The following is a 16,925-nucleotide window of genomic DNA, read 5'->3' as shown; positions in this document are numbered from 1 at the left end:
AAACCTAAGGTAATCTCTCGTCAAATTACCCATTGGGATAGTCATCCCCCCTTCAACAAATGCTACCATGGGAATGACTACCTCCCCCGTTTTTCTATCGCGCGGCCAGACTTGGGAGGAAGCGTATCTCATACCCACTGTCGAGGGAATCTTGTACTTAGCCCTAAATGATTCCATTTGCTCCTCGGAATCGACTAGATACTTAAATCTACCCATCTTCTAGCAATAGAAAAAATTAATACAGAAAATGAAAAAGTAGAGAAAGGTAAAGAAACTTACAGGTGTGGAAAATGAGCTCCTCGGACGGACTCTTGGTATTTATGAGAGTGTAGAATAATGAGAGAAAGACAGATTCAATGAATACGCGCTGAGAGAGAGTAATTTGTAACTGAAGAAAGATTTGATTTGAAAGGTACTTTACGAGGGCACAGAAAAAAGGAGCGGGAAAAGCCCCGCCCATAAATGCAAAGTATCCCCCACCGTTAGATTTGCATCAGGTCGTTGAACGTGTGAGACAGCAGAGCAGTTACCATTTAATAATAGCGTGCCCATGACGCCGAAGCGTCAGGAGCGCGCCTTGGGCAAACAAAAAGACATTCTGAAAGTGGGGGCTGGATATCAAAATCTCCTTTTTTCCGAGATGGCAAAAAACGAGATTTTGAAGGGCTATTGTGGGGCCTGTTACCTAAAAAAGGTATAGTAGCCCTCAGAATTGGGCTCGGGGCCCAAAGGCCCGATCCGAGAACACGCAGTCGTCCGAGGACATCCTAAAGAAGTTTTATTCACGTCAAATAGGTGATATGAAAGGTATAAACAGGTGTTATATACCGTGGTATAGCACACGTCCGAGGACGCCAAAGTCCGAGGTGAAGGTAACCTTCGTACTGACTGAAAGAGTTTGCCAGGTTGTAGCTGAATTGGAAGTTGGATATAACTTAAAGAGGCGTCGGAGAAGGTAGAAAATATCTTCTAAAGTCTATCACCTCTTCATTAAATGCTGTCCACCTAACGCTCTGGCCGCATTAATGTGGAGGTGATACCTGAATAGTAACTAAGCAGCTTTATGACCACTAAGTTGAAAGTTCCGGTAGGGACTAGATGGGACAGAAAGGAGCTCCCAGGATAAGAACTACACGTGTACAAAGGAAACAAGAAAAGAAACGAAGTATATAATGTAGAAACGAAGAAAAGAGAAGGGACTTCTGACCAGAAAAGAAAAAGGAAAAAGAGAGAGAGAAGAACAGACCAATTGAAAGAGGGCCGAGGAGAGTTTTTCCTCATAGAGCGAATCAATAGTATCCCTTATTACTGGATGAGTAGAACCCTTCCTGAAAAACAGTACTAGTTCTTGAGCCCATACTCTATAAATTTATTGTTTGGGCTTATTGGGCTGAAAACCCAACACTCAATTCAAATTGGGTCCTTACACTAACAATATACTAAGTCTTTATCCTTTTTAAGCATGGAATTTTTTATCAATCTAACAAAGAATAGGACTCTCCTTTTGGCCTTGAAGAAATACAGTAAGGAGTATGAATAGCTGCAAAATAACATAATTAAGTCCACCTTCAAAATAACATAATTCTTTCCTCTTTCCATTTCAAAAAGATTTAAAATTCCAATATGCATAATCTGATTCTTCTTCAACCCCAAGAAACCCATAAACACCACTCCATACCTAATCCCTACAAGTTTTCCCTCACCATAACCAATTCTATGCATATTTAATATCACGGAACTTGATTAGAATTCCCAAAAACAAATCTGATTTCCCTAAACCCAAAACTTCTGCAAAAGATTTCAGATTGCATTTGTAGAAGCCTCAGCCTTTAAGGTAATCCTATAGATCTACTAACAATCTCAAATTTGATGGCCGATGATATTATTTTGCTGAGTTTCACATATATGGAAAATGATGCAAAAGATTTGACATGGCTGTATAAGACTGTACGCAATTTAGGTAGAAATCAAATGCTCTAAGTAATTGAACTTACAATTTCTTGAATCTATATAAGACTATAATTTATTGAATCTAAAATACTGTACGGAATTTAGGTAGAAATCAAATGCTTTGTCAATGCTGACATAATTATGTAGGAATAAAAGTTCTGGACTTGAAGAAGAATCAAAAGATAATCTGCTTGGCTGTATAAGACTATAATTTCTTGAATCTAAAATATTGTACGCAATTTAGGTAGAAAAAGGCCTTGACTTTAAGAACTAAGAATCAAAAGATAATCCATCTAGTGGACATTCATTACTATCAATTCATATTAACATTGTCTGTAAGTATTGAATCTATTGATGTATATAACAGAGCTCCAATTAAAAACCACAGCAATCAAAACAATCATCCACACCACAACACAAAGTACTAAACCTAAAAGACAAAGCTCCAATTAAAAACCCCAGCATTCAAAATTTCAGCATAACAATCATCCACACCACAACACAAAAGAGGCAGTAACAAAATGTAAAAAGGGAAACAAAAAGCATCAAGCAAAAGAATGGAGCACAAGAAGAACAGGGATTTAGAGATACCTCAATCAAATCCCCCATGTTCTGTCAGTATTTATATAGGCTGAGGAGAGGAAGACAGGAAGGAAGGAAGTCAGATAGGCGGCTGTTACTGTGAAACTGTAGAGCAGGAAGATGGGGAGATTTTCACGGCTTCAAATCGTATCAGATTCTTTCCCCTTTACTGTGAAACGGTATGAAACAGTAGAGCAGAAGTTCAAACCATCTGTTTGTGCGTAACCGTAGAACAGAAAGGTGGGAGAAATTCAAACGGTCTGTTTCCCATTCCCCATGATGTGTTTCTCACGCAATACCTTTTGTTAAACCTTGTTTCACGTAAAACCCTGAACACTTCCCCTTTTTTTTTTTTTTTCTTTTTCCAAACCGGCTTGAACATTTTATGTTTTTAATTTCTTTTTCCTTTAAGCTGAACTGAAAAGGCCCTTGAATGCTTCCCCCCCTTCTTTTTTTCTTTTTTCCTTTCTTCCAAACCGGCTTGAATGTTTTATATTTTTAATTTCTTTTTTCTTTAAGCTGAACTGAAAAGGCTTTGGGTTAGGCTTGATAGTGGTACTAAATAACTAAGAGGTGGGTTGGATTAATTATACAAACTAGCAAGTTGCCCACGCAATGCGCGGATAATGCTAAAAGCTTTTGTGTAAGGTGCTTTTGGAAATTGTTGTACATATATTATAACATAAATGGTGGATATTTTCATTGCTAAAATCACCTACAATTATAGCAAAAACCTCTGAGCAAATAGCCATATTTTGTTCCCTATTATTGATTGATTGTGAACCAATTAACCGCAACCGTTGTGCATATCAGACTCCTTGAACCTATCCCTTGTCATATGAAATGTCTAACCAAGGCATTGATTTTATCAAGCATCTTCAATAGTAGTTTAACTATAGCAGTGTCAAGGTCGCTTAGTGATTCATGTCTAGGCAAAGCAAAAAACACAATTTGATTTTGTCAAGGCTCTCTCGGGCCATGATACCCAAGCAATGGTACAATGAAATGAAAAAAGTTAGTCGTTTCAATGATGGTTGTGCTAGACATTGTTTAACATATTTTATAAAGGTGTACTTGTAAAACATATTTAACAATTTTTTTTAATACCAAGAAGCAGACGGGTTTTCATACAAAGAGATTCTAAGTTTATATAAATTCTAAGCTAACCTTCAAATAATGAAGACACCACATCATTTTTTCTACCCACTTAGTTCTTAATTTGTACCTTTGTGGTTCTCTTTGTTTTTTTATTTTTGGCAACTGAGTTTTTGTCATTAAGTAGGACATATAGAATATGGGTAGATTGTGGTGATTATTTTAAAAATTTATTGTCAAATAATCCTTAATCCAAAATTTGTTGTCAAATTATTCACTTAAAAATAATAAAAACTTTCTTACCTGTAGCTATGTTAATTTTTTTCACTCGTGTTAGTTAGAGGTTGATACACCATAGAACCAAGATTGGCATGAGCAACAATAAAGAAAACACAAAGAGACCAACCAATCCTTGAGAACCAAACAACACTGATTACTTGGCATATAACATGGGGAAAAAAATGAATGCAAGCTAAGTATATGCAAGTGCTTTAATAAACTTTTCCCAATTTAATTGTTTCTAATCCCAACAAAATACAGAACAAAAAAATATGATTAATAGAATTGTCAAGTCGGAAATAAAATTTATAAATTTTCTTTCAAGCATTTTATCAAACACTATGGATTCAAAATAAAATATATAATTACTTTTGGGATCTTTGCCATGCGAATTCTACAAAAGTTTGGCCTCAATTGACGTTTTGAATGTCAGCCAATCCATACAGATACATGGGTCTGTGCTTCAATTGCACATGCGTGGAGGAGTGCTTTTTTTTTTTTTTTTTTTTTAAATTTTTTTTTATTAAGCTTCTTCCTCATTGATCATTCTAAACAAAACCAGATTACTTATTTACTTATCTTTTCCTTAAGGTCTATAGTACGAAATTTAACAAATTTTCTTAATCACACCCCCATGTAAAGAGCCACATGGCAGGACCTCATGCACTCCCGCATGAGGTCTCTGCTTTTATATATATATATATATATATATTGATTTATTATTATAGGATAATAGTGAGAGTAAATAAATAAGTAGTGGGCTGCATTTATAGGGCTGGGATTTATAGGGCTGAAAATTGCAAAAACCATTTTAAAATTGAAGGGAAAATTATATATTTTTTTTAAAGAAAATGACATGGCAGCTGATGTGACATAACGTGAGAGCAGCAGCATTAAACGCTACGCTTCAGCTTTTAGTAATATATAGATATAGATTATTTTTTTAATTTTAATTGATAATAAGTTTATTTTTAATGATTGTAAAGAAATTATTTCCTATATTATGCAACAGTGGCACGAGAGTAATTTTATAAAATTATATTTTTTACCTCCTCACTTTTTTTCTCAACCAAACAAATAAGTTTTCCATTTTTTCACTTTTCCACCATTCTAACCAAAAGCAAATGAAAGAAACTAAAATCTCTTCTGTCCTCCCGTTTTTCTATTCTCTACCTATCTTCTATCCACCCACTTTTAAGATTCCTAATTCCTATGAGTTGTTTGTCTCCATTTGATACATTTTATTTCGTAATGCTGAAATTTTCTTCCACTTATAGTTCTAACTACTTTAAATATTTGTATTACTTGGTTGGAGCTTCATTTTGGTAAATAGAATGTGTCAAATATTGTAGATCGTTCCTTATTTTCAGATTATACTTGTTCCATTGGCCTTTCTAAGATCTATAGCAATTATTTATTTATTTATTTTTGTAAAAAAAGAAAAGAAAAGAAAAAAAGAAGTCCACAAACAGGCTTTGCAAATTGCAATGCCTTTAACTTTTACTACATCACATTTGCCTTGTTCTTCCTTATTCATTGTCAAACATTTTTTCCCCTATATCAATATTCATATACCAAAAAAAAAAAAAAAAACACCTTCTCAAAAAAATATGAGAAATGATATGTCTACAACATTTTTACAATATTTTTACAACAAATCCTAAGTGGCAAGTTGTTACTGGTTGTTATTGTTGGGGCAAAAAAGTAATCTTAGTATTAGTTTCAAATTTGAACCAATAACAACTAAACACCTGTGATTTGTTGTAAAAATATTGTAAAATTGTTGTAGACGTAGCATCTCTAAAAAAATATACCCAAAAAAAAAAATTTGAAAGTTTATATGACATCCCAAATCATTAATAGTGAAAATTAAACAATTCTTAAACTTAACACATATAAAACAAAACAAAGAATCAAACAAAACACATCAAAACTATTTATATATATATATATATATATTTATATCTATTAAAAAAAAAAAAAAAAAAAAAAAAAAAAAAAAAAAAAAAAAAACAGCATCTAGTCTCATTATCAACAACCCATTACCAAACAACATCAAAGAATGAGTTCTAACATTTACATTTCTAACAATGTGTAACCCACCATGCAAAAAGCCTAATTCTATAACATAAATTCAGCAAAAGAGGAACGGAGAACTGTTACCTAGCAAGCGAGATGAAGAACGACGAAGATACAAAGCAGAAGACTGAAGAACGACGAAGATAAACAAAGCAGAAGACAGCCCGTGGAGACTGAGAGCACAGGGGTAGCTGATTTGGGAGTGAGAGTGAGTGATTTTGAAATTTTGGAAGTTTGAAAATTTTGGCGTGAGTGTGACTGAGAGTCGCTATTCTTTGAGAGTTTTTTTAGGTTTTATGTTTGTGTAAAGAGTGTTTCTAAAACCGGGTTAAATGAAAAACGTTAAATAGAACTCGAGTTTTAGAAACTCGAGTTATATTTAGCGAGTTTTTAAAACTTGAAATCCGCGTGGACAAATTTGTCCGAGTCAACAAATGAAAAACCCTAAAAACGAGTTTTAATTATTTGGATCTCGAGTTTTAAAAACTCGAGATGTAGGGATGGCAATTTAAATCCAACCCGCGGATACCCGGCCCGGCCCGATCCTAATGGGCCGGATTTTACCCGGCCCGATAAAGAATAGGGTCGGGTATGGGTTTTTTAAAAAAAAATCCGAAGCGGGTTCGGGTCGGGTCCGGGTTTTATCAAAAAAACCCGAAACCCGACCCGGATAAGACCCGGTTATATATATATATATATAATTACTAAATTACCCTCCCATATATATATAGTAAACCCTAAACTCTTCTCTTCTTCTCCTCATTTCAGCTGAATCATCAGCTCACACATCCGCCTCTCCCTCTTCATCTCTCTGGCTCTGCTCTCTCACACTAACGGCCACAAGTCCACAACACACACGGCCACAGTCCTCTACCCCTCTCATCATCCTTACGCCACCGCCCCTCTCATCTTCCTCACGCCGTCACCGCACATGCTTTACCCCACGCCGCCGCCGCACAGGCTCTCTACAGTCTACTCTCTCAACTCCGTTTCATCTTCCTTGCCCATGGCCACAACTACAAGCGTGACAGGACCTCACTCCATGACATTCTCCTTTTTTTTTCTTTTTTTCTGGGTTCAGTTTCGCAGTTCGCCTCGGTTTGTGTTTGTGTTTATCATTTCTGAAAGGGAAAAATGAAAATAATAGATCTGAAATTTGTGTTTGGTTTGTGATTTTGAAAGGGAAAATTGTAGATCTGAAATTTGTGTTTGGTTTGTGATTTTGAAAGGGAAAATTGTAGATCTGAAATCTGTATTTGTGATTTCTGTGTTTATGTTTGTGCTTGTGTTTGGATTTATGTTTTTGTGATTTCGGGCCGAAAAATCCTAAATCAAAATTTTTGTTTCTGATTTTGGGTTGGGCTGGTCATGAGGGACAGGGCCCGTGGGGCCCGGCGGGGGCGGGTCCGAGCCCCGGAAAAAAAATCCGATTATTAAACGGGCTGGGTTCGGGCCTCGGGTCTTGGCCCGCGGGTCGGGTTCGGGTATGAAAAAACCCGGCCCGAACCCGACCCGTTGCCATTCCTATCGAGATGTTAGTTTTATATATTCTTTCCTAACCGGGAAACTAACAAAATTCTTAGCAAATTTTAGTTATTTAGAAAGAGTGTTCCGTCAAGTTCTTCGAATCTGAAGAATCAGAAGATGATGATGATAAAAATAATAATTATAAAGAAAAGAAGGCAATGTATTTGAAAGATGTGGTGGCAAAGCAATTGATAGAGGAGGGTCTGGAGTTTGAAGAAGAGGATGGTGAGATAGAGAAAAAGAAGAGTTATGAGGAGGAGCAAGAGGAGATAAGGAGAGACTTTTTGAAAGCAGCAGAGGCAGCAGAGAGAGAGGAAGTTGGAGAAGAGCAGTTATTGAGAATGAAGGAGAATGGTGATCAGGATGAGGAGGAAGAGGAGAGTGGCGAGTTTGTGAGGAAATTGGATGAGTATTTTGGAGGTGATGAGGAAGTGGAGGATGAGGGGAACAAGTTCTTGAAGGAGTTTTTTCGGAATAGGATGTGGCTGGGTAAGGAAGGGAAGAGTAGGGAGGTCAGGGAGGAGGAGTTGGAGCACATTTCAGAGGACGAGAGGGAGATAGAGAGACAGGAGGAGTATGAGTATAGGTTTCAAGAGAATGTTGGGGATAGGGTGATGGGGCATTCGAGGAAGGTAGAGTGGTCAGTTAGGAAGAAGGCAAATGCAAGAAAGGACCAAAGGATGAGTAAGAAGGAGAGGATGGAGACAGAAAGGGTAGAAAGGGAGGAAGAGTTGAAGCATTTGAAGAATTTAAAGAAGGAAGAGATGGATGAGAAGGTGAGGATGACAATGAGGACGGCAGGGATTAGGGAGGATGAGGTTCTGGCGTTGAGTAGGAAGGAGTTGGAGGAGGAGTTTGATCCAGAGGAGTATGATAGGATCATGGAGAAGGCATTTGGGGAGGAGTATTATGCAAATGACGACATGGACCCAGAGTTTGGAAGTGGTGGGGATGACGATGAAGATGAGGATGAGATTGAGAAGCCAAATTTTGAGGAGGATGATTTTCTTGGGCTTCCAAAAGGTTTGGATGAGCGTGGGTCTGGTGATGGGTTTTGGTCTATGAGGTAAAGGGTTATGAAGAGTAAGGCAGAAAATGCTAATGAAAATGTCCAAGAAGAAGAAGAAGAAGAGGAGGAGGAGGCGGAGAAAGAGAAAGTTGAGGAAGGTAAGCGGAAGAGGAAGCGGATGCGTAAAAGCATTGCTCTTTTGGAGAAAGCTAAAGAGGTGATGATGGAGGAGTATTATAAGTTGGATTATGAGGATACAATTGGAGACTTAAAGACGAGGTTCAAGTATGCGAAAATAAAACCCAATAGATTTGGATTGAGTCCAGCAGAGTTGTTGTTGATGAATGAGAAGGAGTTAAATCAGTATGTTTCTTTGAAAAAGATTGTTCCTTATAGGGAGGAGTGGAAGTTAAATGAGCAAAAGAGATACCAACTAAAAATGAGGACTAAAGAACTTCTCCGAGGTGGGCAAGTGGATGACCAGAAGGTTGGTGAGAAGAAGAGGACAAAGGATAAAGCAGAAAAATCAACTTCATCGATGGGTACCATGGAAACTGGGAAAGTAAAATCTGTGAGATCAAATGGTGATATGAGCAATTCATCCAAGAAAGCTAAGAGAAAACGACTCCAAGCTGAAGTTAAACTATCGCTTTCAAGGCTTGTCGCATATGGAAAGATACCTTCTAAATCTAAAAGCAAAGCGAAGCACTGAACCTCAGCCGTGATTTAGGCAGTAGACAGGTAATTCTTTTTGGAGTATATAGTTTTTCAACATTGAGATGAAGCATATATTATTTCTTGTTGCTTGTTTCTTTGTGACTAATTTGCATTAATTGTCGCTGGAAACAATTAAATGAAAAAAACACAGAAAAGAAAATCTTAATAGTATGATATGTTGAAACTTCTGTTTTTTTTTTTTTTTTTTTTTAAATGCCTTTTTAGTACTTGTTAATTCCTCTGTATAATTTCAGTAATTATTTTCTAAGATTCACAGCTTCTATGACCCATTTGATGTTATTACCTTGAGCCTTGATTTTTCACATAGAGTACATCTTTTTGCTATTTGAGTTAGAGTTCATAGGTTTTGCATAGTGATGCAGTAAGTTATGAAAAAGTGAAGTAGTACTTGGAATTCCCACCCCCCCCCCCCCCCCTCCCCTCTTTTTCTTTTTTCTGGGGTACGTCAAGCTTGACTAGCAGCTGTTCTATTTATGTTGTGTTTGTTTTTTTGTTTTTGTTTTTGTTTTTAATTAATAAACCATTCTGTTAAAGTGTGAATTGGCTGACTGTATAGAGAAGCTATTAGATTGGGTGTTATGGGATCTGGATCAGACTAACTATGCTCCTGGTTGGATTCAACATGATTTATAAATTGCACCCTAGGAAGTACTTGATAAATGTTTGTGAGCCATGTAGGCTACTGCTAAAATGCCCTATATTATGCCAATGAGCTCTAGGTCAAATGGCAGGTCCTTCACCTATAAAAATTAGTGGAGGGTTAGGTTGTGGGTTCAAAGACCACTATGTGTATGTGTAGCTTACCAATTAAAAAGAAAAAGAACGTGGTAGGTTTGAGTGCAAAGACAGAAGTTCTGTGCTTTTGTTCTTTTTTTTTGCTTGAACTGATGCGATTTATTAATTTTTCATGTTTTGTTAGAGCTTTGTGATCTTTTTTATAATCTTTACATGGTTATTGCCATTTTTGTTTTTATACAATCAACCTGAGGTTCAAGGAATAAGGTGCTTTTTTTTTTTTTTTTTTGATAATAAGGAATAAGGTACCGTTTCCTTATTTTGTGAAAGATTTCTGTTTAACGATTTCATGAATACATATAAAATGTTGGTACCATGGGGACTGGAAAGACACATGGATGAAACCAATGTTTTAATACTGGTCATTCAACGAGCCTCAAAAGTGACAGGTTTAGGGGTCATGGGTTCAACTGAGGTTTGAATGTGATGTCATAAATATGTTTTTTTTAAAATAATATGTTAATAATAATAATCAACTTGTGTGTATTCGTGTGTGTTGTAAAAGAAAAAGTTACTAGGATCAAGGTTAGTAATAAAATTTTTAATTAAAGATAAATTATTTTTGCATTTATTTTTTTGATAATTTTGTTGTTGAGGAAGGGTGGATTTAAAACTTGGAACAGTGCCAGAGTGACAGTTGAGTTACAAGGCTCTTGGTTAAAGTAAAAATAAATTATTGACGAGGAAAGTTAGTATGTTGATAATTTTGGTGTTTATAGTGTTTCAATTCATAATTTTTATATATTTTTCAATCTTGGCTTTGATTTTGAAAAGCTTTACAGAGCATTGCATGCAAAGTCTTCTCTTTAGCTTGATGGAAAAGGCTCTGGAAAATTCCCCCACATTAGGGGTGAAGTCATGCTGCATGCAATCATTGTCCAATCCAGAAGTTGACCCAAGATGGTTAATGGGATATGACTAGATCAGAATTAGGATGTTCACAATTCAACCAGTTGGATTGGCCAGTCTGGTCCAGTTCTTGTTTAAATTTCATGTTCTTTAAATACTAATTATGAGCAAGTTTGGAAGCTTATGGGATCTTATAGGGCTACTAGAGACTATTCCCAAAAAACATATGGGGATGCTAGAGTGATGGATAGCTATAAAAACATTTTATCTTATAATGAAGTTAAGAATATAGTCAAGGTCTTCTAATCCTAGATTAATTGTCATGGGATATTTTTATTTTTTTTATTTTTTTATTTTTATAATTTTTTATATTTTGAATTCATTCTAAGCTTGTGTTCTCTCTAATGAAGTTTGAGCTGGTTTAGGACTTCTTTTGGAAACATTTTTAGTAGGGCCTAATTCTTATAAAGGAAGTAACAATTATAACTAAGAAATCTTGGGAATTTCTTTAATATAGGACTTCCATTTAAATGAATGTGAACTACTTTTATGCGTTCCTGAAAGAAAACCTTTCCATTGTATTTGTTTCTGGTTTTTTGTGTTTCTGTTCCCTTCCAAGTTTAAAATTTGATCTTCTCCTCTCCCCTTTTTTTCTCTCCCTCTATCATTTTACCACTCACTTTATTTTCCCCTTTTGGGTTCAAGAGTTAGTTGGCTTTTTGTAAGGGTGAAATTTCATGATGTTTGTAATTAGGATTTTACTAACTTATGCCCTTAGGGCATATGTTAGTACACCATTTTTGGAAATGTTTTATGAGAAAATGAAAATGTGACTTAACCTTTTGGACAGTTTTTTCAATTTTCTATAAAGAGTTTTCTAAAATAGATGATTAATGTATGCCCTTAAGACATACATTAACCAGACCCCTGTAATTATAATCCAAGTGTTTTATTTGATAAGATATACTCACACTTGATGGGTTTTGAACCCCACGACTTCATCATTCACCTAGGACTTTTATAGGGAGGAGGTGCCAATTGTGTTAGAGCTCATTGGTATTATAATCCTAGGTTATATTATGGTCTTTTATACAAAACTCAGGCACACTGTTTGAAAACTGATGCATACAACTTTAATAATGTGGAGAAGATTTTCATGTTAGTCCCAAACTGGGCTCTTTTTCTAATATGAAAAGACAAACTGATCCAACACAAGGAAAGTTGGAAATGTCTAAGAATGAAAAGCTGAAAGTTTCTCTATGGTTGTTGGATTTATGTGAGTATATTTGTTTTTGTTTTTAGTATTTTTTCACTTTTTCTCAAGTGCAAACTTTTTGCCCTATTTGAATGTATTATTGGCCTCTTCAAACTTATTACGCTGAAATATAGTCGACAGTTGGTTTGGTATGTTAAATAGTCTGAAGAAACTAATGGCATGTTTGGATGTTTAAAAAAGGAGGGGGAGTAGAGTAGAGGGAGGGAGAGTAATGCAATTACCTTATTTGGAAGTTTTTTAAAGGATGAGGGAGAGGGATTTGGAGGAGTTTGGAGGGGTTTGGACTCCCTCTAGCCCCCCAATTTTAATTCCTCCAAATTGGAGAGATTTGGAGGGGGAGTAGAGTACATAAACTATTGACCAAGTAAATTACCTAATTTACCCTTATTATATTAACAAAATTACACAAGGGGAAGGGCTAATTAATCCCTTCCCCCTTACTAATTTTAAAAACATCCAAATAAGGTGGAGGTGAATCATTCTCCTCTACTCTCCTCCCCACTACTCCCCTTCCCTCTACTCCCCTCTACTCTCCTCCCTCTCTATTTTTTTTTTTTTTTTTTTGATAATAAGGAATAAGGTACCGTTTCCTTATTTTGTGAAAGATTTCTGTTTAACGATTTCATGAATACATATAAAATGTTGGTACCATGGGGACTGGAAAGACACATGGATGAAACCAATGTTTTAATACTGGTCATTCAACGAGCCTCAAAAGTGACAGGTTTAGGGGTCATGGGTTCAACTGAGGTTTGAATGTGATGTCATAAATATGTTTTTTTTAAAATAATATGTTAATAATAATAATCAACTTGTGTGTATTCGTGTGTGTTGTAAAAGAAAAAGTTACTAGGATCAAGGTTAGTAATAAAATTTTTAATTAAAGATAAATTATTTTTGCATTTATTTTTTTGATAATTTTGTTGTTGAGGAAGGGTGGATTTAAAACTTGGAACAGTGCCAGAGTGACAGTTGAGTTACAAGGCTCTTGGTTAAAGTAAAAATAAATTATTGACGAGGAAAGTTAGTATGTTGATAATTTTGGTGTTTATAGTGTTTCAATTCATAATTTTTATATATTTTTCAATCTTGGCTTTGATTTTGAAAAGCTTTACAGAGCATTGCATGCAAAGTCTTCTCTTTAGCTTGATGGAAAAGGCTCTGGAAAATTCCCCCACATTAGGGGTGAAGTCATGCTGCATGCAATCATTGTCCAATCCAGAAGTTGACCCAAGATGGTTAATGGGATATGACTAGATCAGAATTAGGATGTTCACAATTCAACCAGTTGGATTGGCCAGTCTGGTCCAGTTCTTGTTTAAATTTCATGTTCTTTAAATACTAATTATGAGCAAGTTTGGAAGCTTATGGGATCTTATAGGGCTACTAGAGACTATTCCCAAAAAACATATGGGGATGCTAGAGTGATGGATAGCTATAAAAACATTTTATCTTATAATGAAGTTAAGAATATAGTCAAGGTCTTCTAATCCTAGATTAATTGTCATGGGATATTTTTATTTTTTTTATTTTTTTATTTTTATAATTTTTTATATTTTGAATTCATTCTAAGCTTGTGTTCTCTCTAATGAAGTTTGAGCTGGTTTAGGACTTCTTTTGGAAACATTTTTAGTAGGGCCTAATTCTTATAAAGGAAGTAACAATTATAACTAAGAAATCTTGGGAATTTCTTTAATATAGGACTTCCATTTAAATGAATGTGAACTACTTTTATGCGTTCCTGAAAGAAAACCTTTCCATTGTATTTGTTTCTGGTTTTTTGTGTTTCTGTTCCCTTCCAAGTTTAAAATTTGATCTTCTCCTCTCCCCTTTTTTTCTCTCCCTCTATCATTTTACCACTCACTTTATTTTCCCCTTTTGGGTTCAAGAGTTAGTTGGCTTTTTGTAAGGGTGAAATTTCATGATGTTTGTAATTAGGATTTTACTAACTTATGCCCTTAGGGCATATGTTAGTACACCATTTTTGGAAATGTTTTATGAGAAAATGAAAATGTGACTTAACCTTTTGGACAGTTTTTTCAATTTTCTATAAAGAGTTTTCTAAAATAGATGATTAATGTATGCCCTTAAGACATACATTAACCAGACCCCTGTAATTATAATCCAAGTGTTTTATTTGATAAGATATACTCACACTTGATGGGTTTTGAACCCCACGACTTCATCATTCACCTAGGACTTTTATAGGGAGGAGGTGCCAATTGTGTTAGAGCTCATTGGTATTATAATCCTAGGTTATATTATGGTCTTTTATACAAAACTCAGGCACACTGTTTGAAAACTGATGCATACAACTTTAATAATGTGGAGAAGATTTTCATGTTAGTCCCAAACTAGGCTCTTTTTCTAATATGAAAAGACAAACTGATCCAACACAAGGAAAGTTGGAAATGTCTAAGAATGAAAAGCTGAAAGTTTCTCTATGGTTGTTGGATTTATGTGAGTATATTTGTTTTTGTTTTTAGTATTTTTTCACTTTTTCTCAAGTGCAAACTTTTTGCCCTATTTGAATGTATTATTGGCCTCTTCAAACTTATTACGCTGAAATATAGTCGACAGTTGGTTTGGTATGTTAAATAGTCTGAAGAAACTAATGGCATGTTTGGATGTTTAAAAAAGGAGGGGGAGTAGAGTAGAGGGAGGGAGAGTAATGCAATTACCTTATTTGGAAGTTTTTTAAAGGATGAGGGAGAGGGATTTGGAGGAGTTTGGAGGGGTTTGGACTCCCTCTAGCCCCCCAATTTTAATTCCTCCAAATTGGAGAGATTTGGAGGGGGAGTAGAGTACATAAACTATTGACCAAGTAAATTACCTAATTTACCCTTATTATATTAACAAAATTACACAAGGGGAAGGGCTAATTAATCCCTTCCCCCTTACTAATTTTAAAAACATCCAAATAAGGTGGAGGTGAATCATTCTCCTCTACTCTCCTCCCCACTACTCCCCTTCCCTCTACTCCCCTCTACTCTCCTCCCTCTCTAAACTTCCAAACAAGCCATAAATGCTCCTGACCTGCTATGCTACTCTGTCCAAATAACTTATGAGGTTGACCATTCTCCTATCCCTTGCTACTCTCTCTCTCTCTTAAGTCACAGTGGTTGATCTTATGCCATGTTTCCAACAAAAAGATCTCATCTGTGAGAGCAGTGCTGCTTTGGAAACATTTTCCACAGTCTCTTACAGGCTTGCCAAATAATTTCATTATCCGGTCAATCCTCTTCCTCTCTCTCTCTAGTTTTTTCATTGTTTATGAAAAGATAGGAAATTAGGAAGGTTCAATGTTTGCTGTAACAAGTTAATCTATGTGTAATGCCAGCTTACTTAGCTGAGAGTTGAGTACATGTCTTGATATAGGATTCTTCTTTAATGCCTTATCATTATTAGTTCAAGTCAACCCTGTTTACCAGAAAACTAAAACAATAAAAGACCTTTTTTTTTTGGTATGTATTACCTTTACAGCGTACAATTATTTATATGAGCTAGTTTAAGGTTCCAAAAGCAAAATAGTCGAAGGTTCCGAGTCAAATTAGGCTCGAGGTCATGAGCAGCCTGAATATGTTTATTTATTTACTAAATAAACAAGCTCAAGCTGGAAATTAAGGTTTGTTTAATAAATGAGCCAGCTTGAGCAAAGGCAAAGTTCAGCTCGTTTGGTCTTGCAAACAAAGTTTGCAAACTAATTCATGAATAAAAGCTAAGGAATATGTGTAAACAAAAAAGCTACAAGAGCCTTGACTCAATGGTGATGCTTGCTCTCCTTTATGAGGAGAACCAAGGTTCAAATCCATTCTCCCCTATTGTTGTAATTATTGAATTATAAAAGAGAAATTGTAAACAAGCTTGATTTTAGGAATTACATGTCTGCCCGGACGCTCGCGTGTACACAAACACACGCACATAGGTCTATTTTCATGTCATTTTGAACTCTAGTTACATTGAACATGGTATTGTTAGCTTGAATGTTGTGAAAATGAGGCCCAAGATTGGTATACTTGTGTTGATGATTGGGTTTTAAATTGCAGGAGTTAGTGATATAATATTTGTCACATGGAGGACTACATGAACAAACAACGAGAAGACTAGGGGAGTATGAATGAAGACATTCATTATTCTATAAAGGTCTTGTTTTTGTGTGATTTGAAGAAGAGAAGAAAGAGGAGGGGATGGGGATGGGGGTGGGGATGCATTATGGACAACTGCTGCAAGTTTCTTTATGGATAGACATGAGTTGCAGCTATCTGATAAATTTTGGAATCGACAGCATATTGGAAGAACTAAAGAGAAATGCTGGTGTATTATAGCCGGTTTTTTTTTTGTTATTTATTATGTTCTTTTATTTTGAAAAACTGAAGGTTTTAATATATTAATCTTGGATTGGAAGAGATATGGTGTCGCTCATTTTTTTCATTTATTTACCATCTTTACAGATAGTATTTCTTTTTTTAATTAATTTAAATACGAATTTCGCTGACATGGATTTATACTGGTCATGAATCATAACCATTTTAATACTAATAAGATTTCTCTCAAAAAAAAAAAAAAAAAAAAACCCTAATAAGATGGTTGGAAAGGGGAAATATGTCCATAAAAAGTAAATGATAAGAAGGGAAGGGGAAAAAACTATAATAAAAATTTTGACTTAGGTTGTGTTTAGTTCATGTAAAATATTTTCCGGAAAATATATATTTTTCGGAAATGCTATTTTCAGGAAAAGAAAATGTA

General features: G+C 35.3%; 1 protein-coding gene across 1 annotated transcript; it reads left to right on the top strand.

Annotated features, from left to right (window-relative positions):
* Positions 1-550: 550 nt before the first annotated feature.
* On the top strand, positions 551-16,583 carry LOC111989196 (uncharacterized). Its single transcript, XM_065775001.1, is given in 3 exon segments — positions 551-694; positions 7,587-9,262; positions 16,226-16,583. Coding segments are annotated over 2 exon segments (1,791 nt in total). The 3' UTR covers positions 9,234-9,262; positions 16,226-16,583.
* Positions 16,584-16,925: the final 342 nt, after the last annotated feature.

This window comes from Quercus suber, unplaced genomic scaffold (genome assembly GCF_002906115.3).
Source record: "Quercus suber isolate HL8 unplaced genomic scaffold, Cork oak 2.0 scaffold_103, whole genome shotgun sequence".
NCBI classification, from domain to species: domain Eukaryota; kingdom Viridiplantae; phylum Streptophyta; class Magnoliopsida; order Fagales; family Fagaceae; genus Quercus; species Quercus suber.
This window is presented reverse-complemented; position numbering and strand designations above follow the sequence as displayed.